This window comes from Myotis lucifugus, unplaced genomic scaffold, assembly GCF_000147115.1.
Source record: "Myotis lucifugus unplaced genomic scaffold, Myoluc2.0 scaffold_287, whole genome shotgun sequence".
NCBI lineage: Eukaryota > Metazoa > Chordata > Mammalia > Chiroptera > Vespertilionidae > Myotis > Myotis lucifugus.
The window spans coordinates 934,746-954,513 of NW_005871335.1; the positions used below are offsets into that span (position 1 = coordinate 934,746).

Sequence of the window (19,768 nt, forward strand, 5' to 3'; positions counted from 1 at the left end):
CATGGGTTTCTCAGTGTGAAGATGTACCAAGCATATTTCACTCCATTGTCATGGAGGAGAGCACTGCTCAGCCCAAATGCTCAAATGCTCAGCCCCGATAAGCAGTCAGAAGTGTACTGAGTTGCGCTGAGTTGCGCTGGGTCCAAAATCTCAGACCCCACACTTGAACTCACCCGGGGTGCTTTCAGACCCGCAGGGCAAAGCCTGTATCATTATCTGCTGTTGAGAAGACTACTCTGTGAAATTCCTGGGTGGCTCTTCCCTACCTAACCTGTTTCTTACAAGGGTGCACACCCGAAGGAAGTGAAAGGAAGTTCCCCAGACGGACGGAGAACGTCCCCTCCCACTGGGTGAGCAATGAGTACACGCCCAGTAGCGTGAATTCCCTGTCTCAGTAAGGTTTTCCCTCTCCCCAAGCCTTAATCTCTGAGTGATGAGCAATGATTGGTACATCTTCCTAAATCAGAACGTCCAGTGACTTTGGGAGAGTGACGAAGTGAATGCAACAGCGTCACCCCAATATGACGGCCTTTCCCCTGTTGTGATGTTCAGCACACATAACTAAATAGAATAGCCAGGAAATAGGAGCCGTGATTAATGGAGAGATACAAGTGCAGAGGATGAGTATATGAGGTACCCCAGGGTAAGTCTCAGATGGTGACAGCTGTTCCCACAGCCCTGAGAACTAGAAGGATCCACAGCACAGGGAACTGGTTTAGAAACAGGATCACAATTCCTGCATGGATGTTTAAGGTCATGAAATACATCACCAAGAGAGCTATGGAATAGATTCCTCCGGAGGTCTCTAAGGACAGAGCTGGGGGTGGGGGGGTGGGGGGGTGGAGAAGCAGTCAGGGATGAGTTTTGTTTAAATTCAGCCGTAACTGGCAGGAAACTTTAAGCCCCTCCCAACCCTGCAGTCTCAGGATTCTACATCCATCGCCAGTGAAAGATGAGCCGAACCCAGGACCAGAGGGGCCTCAAGAAGTTATCTGAGCTGCTTCCCGTCAACGGCATAAGATTTCTAATTTTAGGTCCCACTCAGGATGAGAAGCAGTAATACCGGGAGTCTTCCATCATCTAACCCGCCTCCGACAGTCAAAAGCCTGCCCTTATGTTCAAACTTCCTTGGTGTCAGATGGAAAACAAGATGGTTCCCTCATATCAACCCTCATATCCAGTCAGCTAAGGTTATCATGCTTGTTAAGGCTCTTCTAGCATTCTTCATGCTTTCAAAGCTGCTGCTGTAAAGTTCAAGAAAATCTCAAAGACTGTGTGGCATCCTAGTATGTCACGATTACTCTGCAGAGATGGATTCCGTAGCACCAAGTGTTGGGGGCTGAGGCATTCAACGAAATGGGAAGGAGTTAGGGATGGAGCCTGGATGGAGTTTTTTAAAAAACTGATTTTGGAGAGAGAGAGGGAGGGAGAGAGAGAAACATTGTTGAGAGATGATCGGCTGCCTCCTGCTCGCCCTCTACTGGGGATCGAGCACACAACCCCGGCATGCGGTCCCTATCTTTTGACTGTCACAAAGCGTTGACCACTCAGTTCCTGGGAGGACGCTCAACCAACTGAGCCACAGCAGCCAGGGCAGAGCCTGGACGGAATTTTAACACAACCTTTCTGCTCCACACACTCATATCCTAAAGGTGTCTATTAATGCCATCACCAATCTTCCATGAATATGAGCCACCGAGCACACATGACTGTTGTTGGGGAAGAAAGAAGTAACAGATGAGAAAGGCCAGGCTAGAGGAAGGGCTGGCTCCAGTGAGGAAGGGGTCTGGGAAGAAAGGGTGGGACAAAAGGAGAATCCAAAGTCACAACAACAAGTGGGCTTACAGGGCGGAGGGACAAGGAAATAAAAACAGGCAGAAGAGAATTTCTCCTCACGGAATGTATCTCAAAACATCACCTGAAAGAGGCCTTCACCGGGTCTTTCTCCGGGTCACGCTAGGGCAGGTGAGTCAGTAGGAAGTGTGCCCAGGGCCTGCTGGCAGGAGAGAGACCACAATGCAGCGAGGGGGGAGAAGCAGGTGAGAGCAGGGGCGACAGTGAAGGCAGGTGGGTGGGTGAAGAAAATTTTGTTTATTGGTAAGAGGCCAATGAACTGGCCACAAATTTCTAAAATATATCCTTGCAACCCTCTCTAAGACCCTCTCCTCAGCGGTCACTTTTATTTTTTTAAAATATATTTTATTGACTTTTTACAGAGAGGGAGAGGGATAGAGAGTTAGAAACATCGATGAGAGAGAAACATCCGTCAGCTGCCTCCTGCACACCCCCCACTGGGGATGTGCCCGCAACCAAGGTACACGCCCTTGACCAGAATCAAAACTGGGACCCTTCAGTCCGCAGGCCGACCCTCTATCCACTGAGCCAAACCAGTCAGGGCTTCAGCGGTCACTTTTAAAGTATCTCGTTCTGTTGTTGCCACTCCTCTGCTCCTAGGGATGGTGCTGTGTTGAGCCTGTCTACCTCTCCAGGAGCTCTCAGTTCCATCAGGTTTGCCAAGTGGCCCCGGAAACCTGTAAATTCTGGGCGGGGCTGGGATGCTTCTCTAGAAGGTGGTAGAGGCCATGGGACAATTAAAATGAGCAATTCAACGAAATGAGAAACGTTGAAACTTCTCCAGGTCAGGAGGGGAACTGACAGCTAATTTCCTTGGGGCACGTGGTAGCATCCCCCAACCACCTTCTAGCAAATTTTAAAATGAAAAAATTCTTATTCTTTTGAAGAAGTAAGACTTTGAACACCCCACACCATCACCATTCAACTAGCTTGGGGAAATCAAAAAGCACTTCCAATCCACATGCAGAAAATCGGCTTTTGTTGAGGCAATTACGAACATTACCCTTTTATTCTGTAAGAAACCGACCCACACAGCGGGCTGAGAAAAAGCAAAGGCAATGAATGGTCCCTTGACCCTGGGGCTCCCTGCTTTCCTGCTTGCTTTAAATTGCTTCTGTTTTTAGTTCTTTTGATGGTTGACTTCAATCACTCAACAATATGCTTACACTGCTTATCCATTTTAGCTGTTATGCACTGACTTCCTTTCATGACAGATCTGCATGAAGTCATAACCCCCTCTCATCTTCATCGAAAACGTAATCTAGTTCTGATGATCTTGATCACATTAGACAACACGTGTATCCTCTCTCTTGTTCCATCAACAAGAAACCAGAGTCTTCTTTGCCCAGTGGATGAGGCGAGGCTGTCAGCATCCCTTCCTTCCCTTGAGCACTTCTCCCTACGCCCACCTCCCGTCGGCCGTATTTTTACATCCTCCAGGTTGTGAACTCCTGATTTTTCCTCCAAAAGGTGCTCCTATACCAAGTATCCCGATCTCAGTCACCACCAACCAACCCACCTACAGGGTGCTCCGGCCAGAAGAGAATCCTCTCCTCCCCTCTCACCCCATCCAAGTCCCGCCGTCACTTCCTCCAGAATATATTCTCGCCATCTCCAGTGCCAGCTGCCAGTGCAGGTCCTCCCCTCTCTTTCCAGGACCAGCCACTCATTCTGCGAGAGAATCTATCCACTACAGAATGGCCAGAGGGACTTTTCTGAAACAGAAACATTCTGAAGGACCGATCGGATCACATCACTCCCCTTGGTAATAGATGGTCGCTCACTGCAGCCTCTGGACCATTGCCCACAAGGCCTTGAATGATCTATCCCTCATTTCCATTCTCCTACATCCTCCCCCTCATTAGCTCTGCTCCAGCCGGACCGGTCCCTATCTTTTGACTGTCACAGCTAATTCCTGTTTTAGGGCCTTTGTTCCTCTGCTTGGAAACACCCCAGATCTTTTCCTTCTTCTCAACCTTTGAATCCTAACCGAAGTGTCACTTTCTCCGAGAGGTCTCCCACGTGAGCAGAGCAGCCTCCTGCCCTCTACGCTCCATCATGTTATCCTATTTCATCTTCTCCATCGCACCCCAGACATCACCTTTCTTATGTGTATATGTCACTGTGCACTTCCTTTCTGGAATGTGCGCACTGAGAGCTATTTTGTGCACGGCCCATATCCCCATCGCCTGGAACAGTGCCTGGAACATAGAAGGCATTAAAAACAATACTGACTATTATCAACTCAGTGTTCTGTAACGTGAGTAAGGCTTCTATGCTTTGACTAAGATTAACGCCAAAAGTCGGAAATAAAGCAGTGTTTTATTACTGCAACCATGTAATTATTATTCACTACTTAAATATATTCTCTCTTGAGTGCTCCCCCACCTCCAGGAATTTACAATTACATTTTCTCTATCATGGTCTAGCTTTTAAAGGATAGAATAAAACTCCTTGAGTTTCTCAGGTACCATTCATGGAAACCCTCTATCTTCTTGTTCTGATCTGGCCTAACTGCTCACTAAGTCTGTATCACAAATTTTATTTCCCTCCTGATTTATATCTAGTACCTCTTGGCTCTCATGTCTTCCTCTTTCTTTTACCTTAGTCTGCAGGAATATATCCCCGGAAAACTTCCTAGGAGAAGGTGTATGAAAAGCCTCTGCTTGTCTGACCATTTTTCCCCCCCTTGCTTATTATTATTATTTTAATTTTTAAATTTTTTTATTGATTTGTAGAGAGAGAGGAAGGGAGAGTGATAGAGAGATAGAAACATCGATGAGAGAGGAACATCATCAATCAGCTGCCTCCTGCACGGCCCCTACTAGGGATTCAGCCTGCAACCGAGGTATGTGCCCTTGACCAGAATCAAACCTGGGACCCTTCAGTCTGCAGGCTGATGCTCTATCCACAGAGGCAAACCGGCTAGGGGGCTTATTATTTTTTTTAACGTCACACTCGACTAATACTTTGGCTGGATGAAGAATTACAGGTTTACAATACTTTCTGCTCAGTGCTTTAAAGAAAATTTTCCATTGTCATTTGGCATCTAGTATCAGTGAAGAACATTCACATTCATGCACACTTTTAGGTATACTCTCAGTCTCAATGGGGACTTTCCATGAAAGACATTTACAGTAGAGAAAAGAAGCACACAAAAATAAAAAATAAGAATAAATAGAGAGAAAGAAGCACAACTGTGTCATTACTGGCCAAGACTACTCATGCTGATGCACACAAGAAGACATTTTGGAAAGCTAGCTTACTTAAATTAACTGAATTAGGTTGAATTGTAGTATGCTGGGTAAAGAAATCCAATGTTATTTCTCCCAAACACAGTGTTTCTACAAATGCTTCTCTTACTCGGGCTCAGTACTTTTTTGCAAGGCTTTTCCTAATAATTTCCTTAGCAAACCTCTTATTCACAGCACTCCACAGTTCACCTTCATGGTTCTCAGCACAACTGTAATCGCTTCTCACTATTTATAAACTCTGTGTAAGGGACAGTGTCTTGCTCACGGCTGTGTCTCTGGCATCTGGCTTATACAGAAGTCCTGGCACTTTGGAGTTGGGGCTCACTCGACAGGTTGAGGAAATGAAAGCAAAGGCATACAAAGGTGAGGTACAGCTGAACCACTCTGAGGGTCAAGAAGTAGATCCCTTTTAGTTTTTTAGGCTTCCAGTCCTAACAGAAAGACAAGGGCTTTCAGAGATCATGAGCTTTGGAGCCAGAGAACTTGGGTTTGAATCTGAGTCTACTCTGTCACCGATTAGCTATGTGATGGGGGAAATCACTGATAGGATCTGCATCCCAATTTCTTCACCTGTAAATTGGACGTAAGAATGTCTACTTTGAGGCAGAGTGACTTTGAGGATTAAAGCAGATAACTTATGTAAATAAATTGACAAATAGTAGGATCTTGAAAGTAGTTATTAATAAAAGCACGAAAAGGTAGATATCTAATTAAACCTAAAGCACTCATTTTGATGGGGAAAAAAAATCCAGAAATTATATCCCGTTTTGCATGATGAAAATATTCTACAGTGAAAGTGAAATAATTAACAAGTTTCCAAATGTGAGGCTCCTTGAGGTCTAGGTACGTCCTTCCTACCTCCCGAAGTTGGTTCCACTACCACCACCTTCGACTGACCTTGCTACACAGCTCAATCCATTAAAAAATCATTAGGGGCCTCAAGCTACAGTCTGACATCCAATTTCTTCTGTGTCCTTCCACTCACTGATGAAAAATTTGAATGACTAAAAGAGAAATTAGTAAGGTTTTCCTAGAAGTTTTACATCTATACTACATTTTGTTTGGTTAAATAACATCAAATATACATGTGGTGTGATAAAATACAGCAAGGAAAGGGACGTTTGGGGTGACTTACAGACGTCAATCTTGTTATTTCAGCCCCATGAAATGCAGTGAGTTCTCTGCTGGGGGGCGGGGGGGGGGCGGTGCTCCCTTTTTCCCTTATGCCATAGCCTTCCCACACCATCCCCTCTCGGGTGGGCTTCTCCTAACTTTGTTTTGCCTCCATTATCTTGTAAGGATTCGTGTTCCTTTTCTTTGGCACTTGCCTGGATGACCACCCTTCAGAGAAATGAGAGCTAGACGGAGGGTCGGGAAACAATTCCCCCTACAGACTCCAGAATTCCCAGGACGATTCGCTGCTCAGCCACCTCCAGTGGCAGTCCGTCCACAGCGTTCCGCATGCCCATAGCAGTGGAAAAGAAAATAGGGCTTTTTACAAGGAAGGCTCCTTCTTTCAAAGGCAAGGTTAACAGCAAGGGAGCATTTTCTGTTTTGGTTTGTGGTCAATCAATGCCCTCCTCTGAGAGACAGTTGACAACAGCAGGGGAGCCGGAACCAGGCAGACAGGAACCTCAAAGCCACAAAAAGCCTTACATTTGGTTCCTTTTTACCTACGAAAGGGAATCCACTAATAGAATCTGGGAACAAAACTGCAATAAATTTAGCTCACTGCTCGGGAGATCAGGGGAGTCAGGTGGAAGGAGAGGAAGCATGTCAAAGCATCTATCTTCCCCAATGTGCAAGACAAAGAACACCCCAGAACTGACAAGCTTGTTGCTCCGCCCTATTTGCTATTAACGGATGGCAAGGTTTTTTGTTTTTTTAAAAAAATATTTTTATTGATTTCAAGGAGGAAGGGAGAGGGAGAGAGAGAGAAACATCAATGATGAGATAGAATCATTGATCGGCTGCCCCCTGCACGGCCCTTCTGGGGATTGAGCCCGCATCCTGGGCATGTGCCCTTGACCAGAATTGAACCCGGGACCCTTCAGTCCGCAGGCTGGTGCTCTATCCACTGAACCAAACCGGCTAGGGTCAGATGGCAAGTTTTTAAAACCACGAGGATTTATATTTAAAGGAACCTGGGTCTCCTGACCTTCTTATGCCTCCACCCAGGGTGGAAGCAACAAAGGACAGCACATTTAGGAACACGCATTAAAGTCACCGGCCAAGGCCTTGCGAGGACAACTGTGATTTCCTAACTCTCATCTTTCATAAAAGGTGAAAAAGTTTTCTAAAGAGCACAAAACCCCAAAGAAAACTCTGTACTACATATCAAGAACACCTCACGCACCGCTCTGGATAAGAAAACGACCTCGATTGGACTGAAGGATATGAGGGGTAGTCCCTGTGCCTATGAAATGTGCTTCTGTGAACGGATACTCAGATTTTCTCGATCTGATGAACACTGGCTCTGATTTGTGACTGGCTCTCTTTTAAAAAGGACACGTGACTTAGACTGGAGACAAGGTGGAGGGTCTAACAATGAATCAAGGTTTGTCAGGAGCCCAGATGTTTCGTTTTATGCCTTTCCTTCTGCTGAAGGTGTTCTTTCAGGCTTGAGTTCTGCTCTCCTGAACGGACGGCTATCACTGATCTAACCACAAGGCTGACTTTATTTCCCAAGGATTCACAGTCCAGTCGCAAAGCAGTGAACATGACTTAGCTCCCACTAGTGACAGCTGGAAAGAGCGTCCAAGTAAGAATTCAAACAGATGGAACCTTCAAGAATCAGAAACCAGTTTCAAAGAGACCCTAGAGTTAGCCAAGAGTGTTGGGTTCGGTTCTGGTCAAGGGCACATGCCCGGGTTGCGGGCTCAATCCCCGGGGCGGGGGGAAGCATGCAGGAGACAGCCAATCAATGGTTCTCTCTCATCATTGATGTTCTATTTCTCTCTCCTTTCCTCTCCGAAATCAATTCAAAAAATGCTTAGGTTTACAAAACAGAGCAAACGGTTGGCAGAAATTGCATATAAGAATGTAGCAGAATATGGCTTCTGTAAAACAAGTTACTTGGTGCCCTAACTGGTTTGGCTCAGTGGATAGAGCATCGGCCTGTGGACTGAAAGGTCCCAGGTTCGATTCCGGTCAAGGGCATGTACCTTGGTTGCGAGCACATCCCCAGTCGGAGGTGTGCAGGAGGCAGCTGATGTTTCTCTCTCATCAATGTTTCTAGCTCTCTATCCCTCTCGCTTCCTCTCTGTAAGAAATCAATAAAATATATTAAAAAAACAACAACAAAAAAACAAAAAACAAAAAAAAGTTACTCGGTAAAAAATATTTCCCTTTGCCCTGGTTGGTGTGGCTCAGTTGGTTGGGCACTGCCCCATGCATCGAAAGGTTGCCAGTTCAATTCCCAGTCAGGGCGCATGCCTGGGTTTCAGGCTCCATCCCCGGTAGGGGGTGTGCTGGAGGCAGCAGATACATGTTTCACTCTCACATCAAGTTTCTCCTCACTCTCTCCCTTCCTCTCTCTAACAAAATCAATGGAAAATATCCTCAGGTGAGGATTAAACAAACAAACAAACAAACAAAAAAACCCAACAAAAACAACAACAGTGCTTAGAATGAGCGATGGATCTTTCTGGCACAAGCAGAGGTGGTGGACAGAATCTTGGTCCTATATAATTTTATCTGTCGAGTCTCATCTAATTTCTAATCTCCACCTCTCCTTTTCTCTGAAACTCAGCCCATTCACTCCTCAAGCCCCACACTGTGGATCAAGCTCGAAAAACAGGCTTGTGCCCTGACCAGAAATTGAACTGCGACCTCCTGGTTCATAGGTTGACGCTCAACCACTGAGCCATGCCGGCCAGGCCCGACAGACCTTTTTTTTTTTTAATTAAAAAAATTTTTTTTATTGTTTTACAGAGAGGAAGGGAGAGGGATAGATAGTTAGAAACATCCATGAGAGAGAAACATCCATCAGCTGCCTCCTGCACACCCCCTACTGGGGATGTGCCCGCAACCAAGGTACATGCCCTTGACCGGAATCGAACCTGGGACTCTTCATTGATTTATATTCTTTAATATCTTTACTTACTTTATGCAAATCAGCGAACTTTTTAATTTCTCCACCAGCCCCTCTTCATCTCGGTCTGTCATGTGATCTTTGGTATTCTTCTATACTGTCTTGAATTTTATTTAGAATGCAGACAGCTTCTACAATGTGGATTTCCTGTGATAGTCCCTTTTAGAAACAGGCTTTTCTTTTCCTTTTAAGTCTACAGCCTGCACCTTTCTCACTGCTACTTTTTTTCTTTCTAGGCCTCATAACTAAGGAGACGTCTCTTCAGTCCTGGGGTTCTCACACAAAAGGGGCGCGTGGATTCTTCTGGGTTTCTTCTTACAGCCCACCTCTTTGCAGTTAGAATCCATTTCTCAGCTTTCAACCTGGAGAGCTGGCTCATGAGCACAGTCTCTAGTTGTGGTTTTGAAGCCTTTTACTTATTATGAAGCTGCTGATCTGAGAAGTCCCTACATCTTGCTTCCTTGTCAGCTTAATGACAAGGAGAGTCTGGAATTATTTCTAGTTCTTTGTTTTTTGTTTTTTAAAAAAAGGAAATGAAAAACTGCAACCCCTAGCATACAACATACCCATGGCTCTTCAAGTCTATAGCTCTTGTAGCGGCTGATTTAATATCTTAAAATACCTATTCACTTCTGTCCCTAGATGTATTACATCAACACAAGACGAGGTATTCATAAAGAGGAGGAAACTGTAAAAGAGTTCTTTTATGCAGAAGGAGGACTGAGTTACTACTATCTTTGGGGGGGCAAGATGCACATTATCGGTGGGGAAGGACTAGAAGTATTCCACGGCCAGTGGACCCCACCGGCCGGCTTCGGTATTCAACCATTGTCCATTGAGAGCTTTCCGAGTGCCCGGCACTGACCTGAACACTATGGAAACTACAGTGAACAACAGAAATAAAGTCCTTGCTAAGATGGGGCTTATATTCTAGTTGGAACATATGTGATAAAGAAACAAATAGGTAAGGGTGCAGCGTCAGATGGAGCTGAGAGCCATGTGGGAAAAGGGAGCAGGGCAGAGGGCAGGGAGTGCTGGCTGAGAACTGCTATGCTCTACAGGATGTTTAGGGACGGCCTGATGAGGTGACCTGTGAGCAGAGGTGAAGGACGGCCTCTCAGGGGACCTCTTCCTGTGTGCCAAGAACTACAGACTTGAAGAGCCATGGGTATGTTGTATGCTAGGGTGGGGGGGACCTCTGCTTCCATCTCTATGAAAAGTTGGCACCTCTTTCTGTGTTTTCATGTGTACCTCTACTGGGAGGCAGAGGAGGGTGAATTGCTGTCACCACAAATCAGATGCCTTCAATAATTACAATTTTAGCCCAGCCGGTGTGGCTCAGTGGTTGAGCATTGATCTATGAACCAGAAGATCATGGTTTGATTCCTGATCAGGGCACATGCCCGGGTTGTGGCCTTGATCCCCAGTGAGGGGTGTGCAGGAGGCAGCCGATCAATGATTCTCTCTCATCATTGATGTTTCTCTCTCTCTCCTTCCCCCTTCCTCTCTGAAATCAATAAAAATATATTTTTTTAAAAAAGAAAAAAATTATAATTTTAAATGGTTCAAATACCCCATTAAGGAGATGGACCATAATTTAATGAACCAAACCTCTGCTGTTGGCTGCCTACATTATTTTCAGCCTATCCTTATTTTACTTCTATATTTTCAGCTGGAATTTAAACTATGATTAGTAGCCAGGTATTTAAGGAGAGCAGTTTGGGACTACAGATCGAGGGCTGTGGAAACCTGCATTCAGGGTCAGGGACAGAGGAGCGGAGACCCACATGGCAGCGGCAGGAAGGGGGAGAGAGCAGCGGTGCTGCGGGGGGACGGGAGGGGGGCAGGAGCAGAGGCCTTTGGGAGGTGCCTCCCTCCTCTGCTTCCTCCACCGCTGGCCAGGAAACCTCTTCTCCCCTGACCTCTGTATTCTCCCGGCTGCAACCAATGGCCGGCTTATCGATCTGCGTCTACCCGTGAGTTAAAAAGAACATTAGCAAAATATAACAGAGAAACAGGTCAAGTGTTCAGTTAAACTCAGTAATGGGGCTCCTTTTTTCACTAAGCAGATATTCAGGAAACTGCCTACGAAAAACAAGAAGCAGATGGCACTGACTTCTGGCTTTCCTCCACAGACACAGAACAGGAAAAATAAGTTCCAATGCCCGAGACTGGGGCTATGCTGAGGTTTCCAGCATCCAGACAGGCAAATGCCTGGGCAGCTGCAGAAGGCAGATGGGTCCTTTGACAGCCGAATATCGCAGTTCCTGGTGACTCCCTCGTTAGGGCAGCCAGTGTCAGCCCATCTGGTTGCTAATGGGCAGGAAAGCTCATTACCAGCAGGTAGTCACTGCTGGGAGGCAATACAAAAGTCAAGTCAGCCATTTCGGAACCTCTGCAAAGCACACTGGCCCGGCAGACCGCTGGCCCGACCACCCCGGGAAGGAAACCCGCTCGGCCCCGCGTGCCGTGTACAATGGGACCATACAGAACAGTGATATTCCAGGAGGCTTTACTTGGCTTTATATCAAGGTATTCGAATGCCATGCGACGGATCACTCTGTTAGAAAGCACTTTTGTTCTCTGCTGCTTTTCTACACAGGAAAGGAAAATAACCATGACTTTAAAGCCATCAATAATAGGCCGCAAAACTAGCTGCCATTTGTTTATTGTTAAACTGAAAAAAAATTTCGATAAGTAACATATATTTACTGCAAAACACTTACAATGAAAAATAAATAAATCTCCCTCCTACCTCTTTGTCCCAGCACCCCATCTCCCCAATCCCTCTTCAGAGACAAACATTGTTACCCATTTCATGCATATTTTTCCAGAAATAGTGTATAATATACACAATCATATGTGTATCCCAAAATATGTATACACACTTTTAATAATTATAAAGGCAGTGTTTATTAAAATACATTTCATTTTCAAAATGTAATAGAATCAGTTGTTAAAGTGTATATATATATATATTTGGCACTATATATACTCACTCTATATATGTGTGTGTGTGTGTGTGTATGGGTATGTGTGTGTGTATACATACACACACAAGTACATACCCTTAGTACATACCCTTATTGTATTTAAAACAAACAGAGGCATATCAAAGGCTCTGAGAATTACTGCAGTAAAGAAACCTATTTAACTTCATTAACATATCCTTACTTATAAGGAGTATTAAATTTTATCAAATAGTATTTTTGGTTTTTTTTTGAGAACTATTATATATGAATAGATTAATACACCTTTCTAATGGATAGCCACCCTTATATTCTTAGAATACAGCCTCACTGGTCGTGATACATTTTTCTTTTAAAAAACTCTTAGATCCAATTTTTGGGCATTTTATTTAGGATTAAAAAAAAATCTCTGCATTGACATGAGATTGGACTACAATTTTCTTTTCTTGTATTATCTTTACCTGTTTTAGATATAGTGTTGTGCTGGTCTAAACTCGTTTCCAAACTTTTTACTTCTCCTCTTCTCTCTGAAACTTGGCAGAAATTTCGCTCATAGACTTTATGTCCTAATCCTTGTCCTTTATAATTTTTCAAGACAATGACTCCTTTTCACATCTAGTCTATCAATAGCATGTTTTATTTTGAGCCCTTTCCTCATAACTTCTAATTAGAGAAGTTCTCGGAATGTACTTTAAGGAAATTATCTGAAAGATAAAGGATTGATCTGAAATTAAATCCATCTCTCCTTTGGATTTCCATAATTAACCCACAGATAAATATGATTCTGTGCCACCTCCTTATGCTTGTAAAACACAATCTGTTTCTCGAAGTCAAACCAATGACATGATAGTTGACAATAAAGGAAAGTAGAAAAAAAATCAAATTAACCTTTCCTCAAGAAGAAGTCAATAGCAAGTTGATGACTCTAACCCTCAGTCAAAATGCCAAGCCTGAATTTTCTGGGGGCAGGAAGGAGGGTTTTGATCTCTTATTGGTATTTGACCTCTTAATTCATAGGTCAAAAATCTATTTATATAAAAGGCTAATATGCAAAGTGTCCCCTCGGGAGTTCGATCACTCACTATGACCACCAGGGGGCGGCAAGGAACATGGCGGGCAACCAGTGGCGGTGGCGGGGCCTGAGGGAGCGAGGGAAGGAAGAGGCAGGGAGGCGGGAAACCTGATCGGCCTTGATCGCCAGCCAGGCCTAGGGAACCTACCCGTGCACAAAACTATAAAAAAAAAATAAACAACTCAACAACTCAACAACCTTTTCTTTATAACTTTTAAAGACACTCAAAAATCTTACATATACAGTGTGGGGCAAAAGTAGGTTAACAGTAATGAGTACAGAGTTTATTCTTGCATTATTTATTTATTATTATTGTATTATTTTCTAAAAGAACAACTGTAAACCTGCTTTTGCCCCCCCTGTATTAAAGATTTGAGGGAATGCAACTAGAGATACATTTGAGAATGCATATGCTGGGGAAAGGAAGCAATGATGGATTCAAGGACCAGATTCACATCTAACATGTAGAGGCATGTACCAGGGGTTGGAATTTGCTAAACAAGATCCAGATTGAGCAAAAATACTTCAATTCCCCAGGAAAAACTACTTATTAGTACAGGCATCCAAATTAAAATCCCTTTAATTGCCCATCTTTTGCCATAACTAAATATTAGGAGGAAAATGAGCCTGCTTATTTGAGTTATAAATTTTATTGTAGAGATGCCTTCTCCATCCTAAACTCTTCAGTATTCCCCTTAGCTTTATGACTATTTGGTAGATGAAAGGGAGTTTTTCAAAGGTCCATATGTTTATTATTATTTTTTGATATTTCCTTATTTAGATTCTTATTTTCCCCCCAGATAATCATTGAATGTTATTTTAGTCATAGCATTAAGAAGCATTTAACTGTATAAGATACTTTAAGATCTACTTTGATCTAGAATACAAGGTTTAATAACATAAAAGAAATGGTCTTTGCAGCCCACTTCTAAAATTATACTCCATACATTTACCAATGAAAGTTAGTACAGCAGAATTAGACGTGTGGACATCGGATTGTAAATATGCCTCTGCTTAGACATAGAAGCCATGTCTAAACGTAAGAATGAACAATCCTCATAAGGAATACTTGGTTCCTTCTGGCAACTCAGGAAACGTCTTTTAGGAGGAAAAGGAACGGGACATTGGGCTCATGTCTCAGTCGCCGAGCTTTGAGGAATGGCCTCCCAGCATCAGTGTGGTGGGGAGGTAGAGACAGTCTGCCACCGTGGGAAGAACACCTGACTTTGGAGTTAGCGAAGCACCCGCCCTAAATACCCCATGGCCTCCTCTGGGAAGAAAAACACCTCTAAAACAACTCCAATAAAGAACCAGACAACACCACTCCCTGATTAAAATTACCACTTCACTGGTCCCCATCACCCTCAGGATCGGCTCTCCCTGTTTATATTTCTCACGTCATTGTCACAACACACACACACACATAAATACCCCAGATACATCGACGTTTTACTATGAAGTTCTCAGAAGATGCCATGTCCCATCACAACGCCACGTTTCTGTCGAGGTTACTGCCTCTCTCAGGGATTCCTTCAGTTGTCATGGACCTACATGTCCCTCTAAACCAGCTGTGGGCAAACTACGGCCCGCGGGCCGGATCTGGCCTGTTTGAAATGAATAAAACTAAAAAAAAAAAACACTCCATCCATGCTTTTGTTCCGGCCCTCCGGTCCAGTTTAAGAACCCATTGTGGCCCTCGAGTCAAAAAGTTTGCCCACCCCTGCTCTAAACCTACCTTCTACTTGGTTTATATGCACAGTAGACACACCCGCTGATCGTATTTGGGGTAAGCGAGAAGCTGTGACAAAAAGTCATTTTTCTATCTTTTTTGATTTAATTACATTTGGATTGGCAGTGATGAAATCACCATTAGGGAACCCTCTCGTTGTTGGTAGAGCCGGAGGATGGAAAAGTAAAGGTCATTCCTAGTCTTGAAACTAAGCGTGGATGCTCGTTTTGCCTCCTGGGAAACAGGTGATTTAAGTGGTCTTTATGAAGGAAAAGAGCTCAATACACTACAATTGGCACACGAGTTCAGTGAGAATCATGATTAAAGAGTTCACGTATTTGAAACTTGTCGTAGTTACAAAAATCAAACGTTACCTCTTGAAATGATTCACCAGGACTCCAACAAGTTCTCCGATGCGGTTCTCGTGGGTCGGCTGTTTGCTGAAGAGGCAGACGATGAGGTCCTTGTTGTCTTTCGTATGGAACACCACAAGCTGGTCCTTCCCATTGGAGACGCTCAGGCCCGTCAACTGCGAAGAGACAAATATGGAAAACGATTAGGTTGGTTCTCAAAGGGACACATTTAAAAATACATCTTGTAATTTAATAATACATTTTTTGGTCAGCATCCCGGATGACTTTAATTTTTGTCAAGTTTCATGGAACAAGCAGATGGAAGGCAATAATAAAGAATGAAAGTTAATAAAATTGAAAACAGAAAAACAATCGAAAAAAAATCAATGAAACAAAGAGCTGATCCTTTCAAAAGATCAATAAAATTGCTAAACCTCTAGTCTGAAAGAATAAAAGGGAGAAGATCTAATTGCCAATATGAGGAATGAAAGAGGGGATGAATATAACTACCGACCACCTAAACCAAGTAATCCTTTGAAAGCCACAAACTACCAAGACTCACCCCAAAAGAAGTAGATAACCTGAATACTGCTATATCTATTAAAGGAGTTAAATTTATAGTTAAAGATCTTTTGAAAAAGAAAATTCCAGGTTCAGATGTTCCCACTGGTGAATTCAACCAAATGTTTAAAGAAGAAATAACACCGATTCTCCATATCTCTTTTTAAAAACAGGAGGGGAGGGAACGCTTCCTAATTCATCTATGAGGCCTGCACTGTCCTGGTTCCAAAAACAGACAAAGGCAGTAACAAGAAAACCACAAACCAATATCCGATACCCTTCATGAACATGGAGGTAAGAATGGCCAATAAAATATTAGCAAATCAAATCTAATAATGCACAGAAACAATAACCCCTGTCCATGTGGCGTTGATCTAAGAAATGCAAAGCTAGTGCAGTATTTAAAAATCATTCAATGTAATCCACCATAGCAACGGGATAAAAAAGAAAGCCACATGATCCTATCAATCGATGCATAAAAAGCATGTTACAAGTCAACATCCATTCGTGATAAAAATCTCGCAGCAAACTGGATTAGAAGAAGACTTAGACCAGTGGTCGGCAAACTGGCTCGAGAGCCACATGCAGCTCTTTGGCCCCTTGAGTGTGGCTCTTCCACAAAATACCACGTGCGATTGAAACGTCGTGGCCCATGCACAGAAGTCTATGCATTGGAATGCTATTCAGCAGTAACAAGGAATGAACTAATGATATACATGATTGATATCAATAACATGGATATGTTTCAAAGGCATTTTGCTGAGCCAAGCAGTCAGTCTCACAAGGTTACTGCAGGACTCCGCTTAAGTGATGGTGTCTGGAAGACAGAACTCTAAGGATGGAAAACAGATCAGTAGTTGTCACGGTTTGGGATCAGGGGAGTTAGATACATGGGTTTTGGGGGTGATGGATGACTCTGCATCCTGACTGTGGTGGCTGTTACACAAATCTATGCATGTGTCAAGACCCATAAACCTGTATACCGTCACCACTACCAAAAGCCAACCTTATTTATTACGTGTAAGTATAAAAAACATAGATCCCTGATTGTTTGACTCCTAGATATTCTATTTTGGTCAGCAAAGCAAAAACCAGAGTGATTTCTCATTCTGTGGTTTGTTCTTCAATTGCAGAAAATACCAAAGTGCCACCTCCTGGCCGCGACAGGTGCTGTCAGCTTTGTTTGGCAATCAGCACTGTCAGGGTACCCGCTGGGGGCAATGCAGAGGGCCAGGCTGCCGGGGACGGGGGAGGCGGGGGTACCTTAAGAGGCTGAAGGTATAGCCCCTGATCTAGGGGGATTCATAACCCAGTGGAAAAGACGAATATCAAACAACGTTAACAGTTCACACATTTGGAAGGCCACTGAGTTCCAAGCCCACACTTTACAGATAAGGAAACTGAGGCACAATGAGGTTAGCTGATAAGCTGTATAAGTAAGTATTCCTAAACACCAAGTGAATACATTTTCATAGGAGGTGAGCTTTTTAATTGTTTTTAAAGAATACCAGGGTTAGTGCTTAATGGAAAGAAGAGAAAATATTCAAGGAGTTAGAAGTCAGTGCACAAATCTATGTAGATCCTGGGCTTTCTGAGGCCACTGGCAAGAGAATAAATCAATCTTTCTGTCACTTAGATGTATCCCATCCAGCTGATTTTTAGGTGATTAAATTAAAAGTATAATTTTCATTTTAAAAAACATTTTATGTCGGTGGTGCTTCACTCTCATTTGATTATCTCATATACAAAATTCAAAATTGAATTTACGTGGCACTTCGCTGGAGAGCTTGATTAAAGTTTAATAAAATGAGAATTCTAACAGCAGTAGCCCTGCCAGCATGTCCCAGGAGCATCAGCTGCAGGGGTTCAAGGACAGTCAGCAGTGAACGCCAAGGGCATCCAGAGAGAGGGTCCCCGCCGAGGCGCTGTCTGGGCCAGCGGGGAGGAGCTGCTGATTCTTATCCCAGCCACCCTCCCACCTCGGAGTGTGGACTTCCCTATGCCAGCCTGTCTGGGTGGCTTTAGACCGCTGTCCACGGGAATTCTTAATGTGTTGGCTCAGGCCAGAGGAAAAAACAGCACCTCATATCTCCTGTTACACAAATAAAGATGAAGCCCCTGCCATCACCAAGGCAGGACAAACAGCATCTACAATGTCTCCTTTTGTTCTGGGAGACAGGATGGAAAGTGGGGAAAAGCAGTGGAGTAAGGGATGACTTGGATTAAAAAAAAATGTTTTTATTGGTTTCAGAGAGAGGAAGGGAGAGGGAGAGAGACATAGAAACATCAAAGATGAGAATCATTGATTGGCTGCCTCCTGCACACCCCTCACTGGGGATCGAGCCTGCCACCTGGGCATGGTCCCTGACTGGGAATCGAACCTGACCTCTTGGTTCATAGGTGAACGCTCAACCACTGAGCCACACCAGCTGGGCATAACCTGGATGTTAACCCCAATTCAGCCAGGTGATCCTGAATGAGTCATTTAACTTCCTGGGCACCTCTCTCCTTTTCTGCAAAATAAAGATCACGCCAGATGCCTGGTCTACCTTAGAAAAGTGTGGTGAGGATCAAAAAGCAGCAACTCAGGGTGTAAAAAGATAAATAAGCAAAACCCCTCTGCTTTACGGGTTTTTATACTCAAATCAAAAAGAGGATGTGATAGCAATATCTGAAAACTTCATGCTTGCACCATGGGATGGGGAGGTATTGTGTGGAAATACACTGGTTAGGGAAGGGGTCACTTCCTCAGTTATCTCTGAACAGCCACAACATGCAAATATTTCTCTGAACAGAAGTGAAACTCCTTATCAAGGCTTTTACCTATTAGTCGCCTTATTTCTCACAATCTATGGGCTCTCGATGCTATGATAAATCCAAGACTACTTCCTCTTTGGCCTTGAAGATTTGGGACTCTCTGAGGATAACTTTGACCTCAATTCTCAGAGCTTCCTCAGTCAGGAGGACCCATCAGTGAACACATCTGGGCCGTTCGGAAGCAAGAGGCTACTCTAGGATTCGGAGCAGAGGCCCTCCTTTGCCATGGAGTAAGTGCAAGAAAGCAGAGAGAACCAGAAAAGAAAATCCCGACTTTGCATTCTCATCTACGAAACAAGGGTGAAACAGACCAATATTAGGAGGTGAAGTAATTCTGAAACATAAACATGACAAATTGACAATACAATGGAAGCAGTAAGGGACAGAATAGATACTGCAGAAAATCAAAGAAGAGTTGAATGAAATTTCTCAATGTCAAAGATTTGAGTCTTTAGATAGGAGCCACAGGTACCAGCCCAATTTAATTAACAGAGAATCACATGGAGATGTAGCCCAGAGAAAGTTTCGAGTTTCTAGAATACAGGGAAAGAAATCTTCAAGTATCTAGGCATAGAAAATAAGTTATCTACACAGGAAAATAACATTCAGGTTTAAATACTTTTTAAAAAAGGTGCTCCTTCTGTCTGAAAATGTAGGAAGGTATAGGAAGAGGAAAAAAACATTAATTTTGTCATTATTCATAGGAGGATGTAAGTAAATCTGATTTGTTCTTGGTATTAAGAGAGATCAGTTTAAACATTTAAGAGTAACCATTATTAGAATTAAAAAGAATGTATAAGTTTATAATATTTAGTAAAAAGGAAATAAATAAAACGTGACCGCCCGGCCTGTGTGGCTCAGTGGTTGAGTGTGGACCATGCATCAAGAGGTCACTGGTTCAACTCCCATTCAGGGCACATGCTAGGGTTGCAGGCTCTATCCTCAGTAGGGGGCGTGCAGGAGGCAGCCAAACAATGTTTCTCTCTCATTGATGTTTCTATCTCTCTCTCCCCCTTTCCCTTCCTCTCTCTCTCAAATCAATAAAAGCATATTTTAAAAAAACTTG

General features: G+C 43.6%; 1 protein-coding gene across 5 annotated transcripts in view; it reads right to left on the minus strand.

The window, feature by feature from the left end:
- The window catches only part of MYO1D (myosin ID), a 256,790-nt gene that overhangs the window by 58,746 nt on the left and 178,276 nt on the right, over positions 1-19,768 (minus strand). For 2 of the 5 annotated variants that reach the window (XM_014465322.2, XM_023763517.1), the window contains exon 21: positions 15,346-15,500. In XM_014465322.2, coding sequence (XP_014320808.2) covers positions 15,346-15,500 — 155 coding nt within the window. Of the gene's footprint in view, positions 1-2,397; positions 2,564-14,134; positions 14,341-14,786; positions 14,866-15,345; positions 15,501-19,768 lie in introns of those variants that run through there. The other 3 variants (XM_023763514.1, XM_023763515.1, XM_023763516.1) reach the window with 3 other exon arrangements.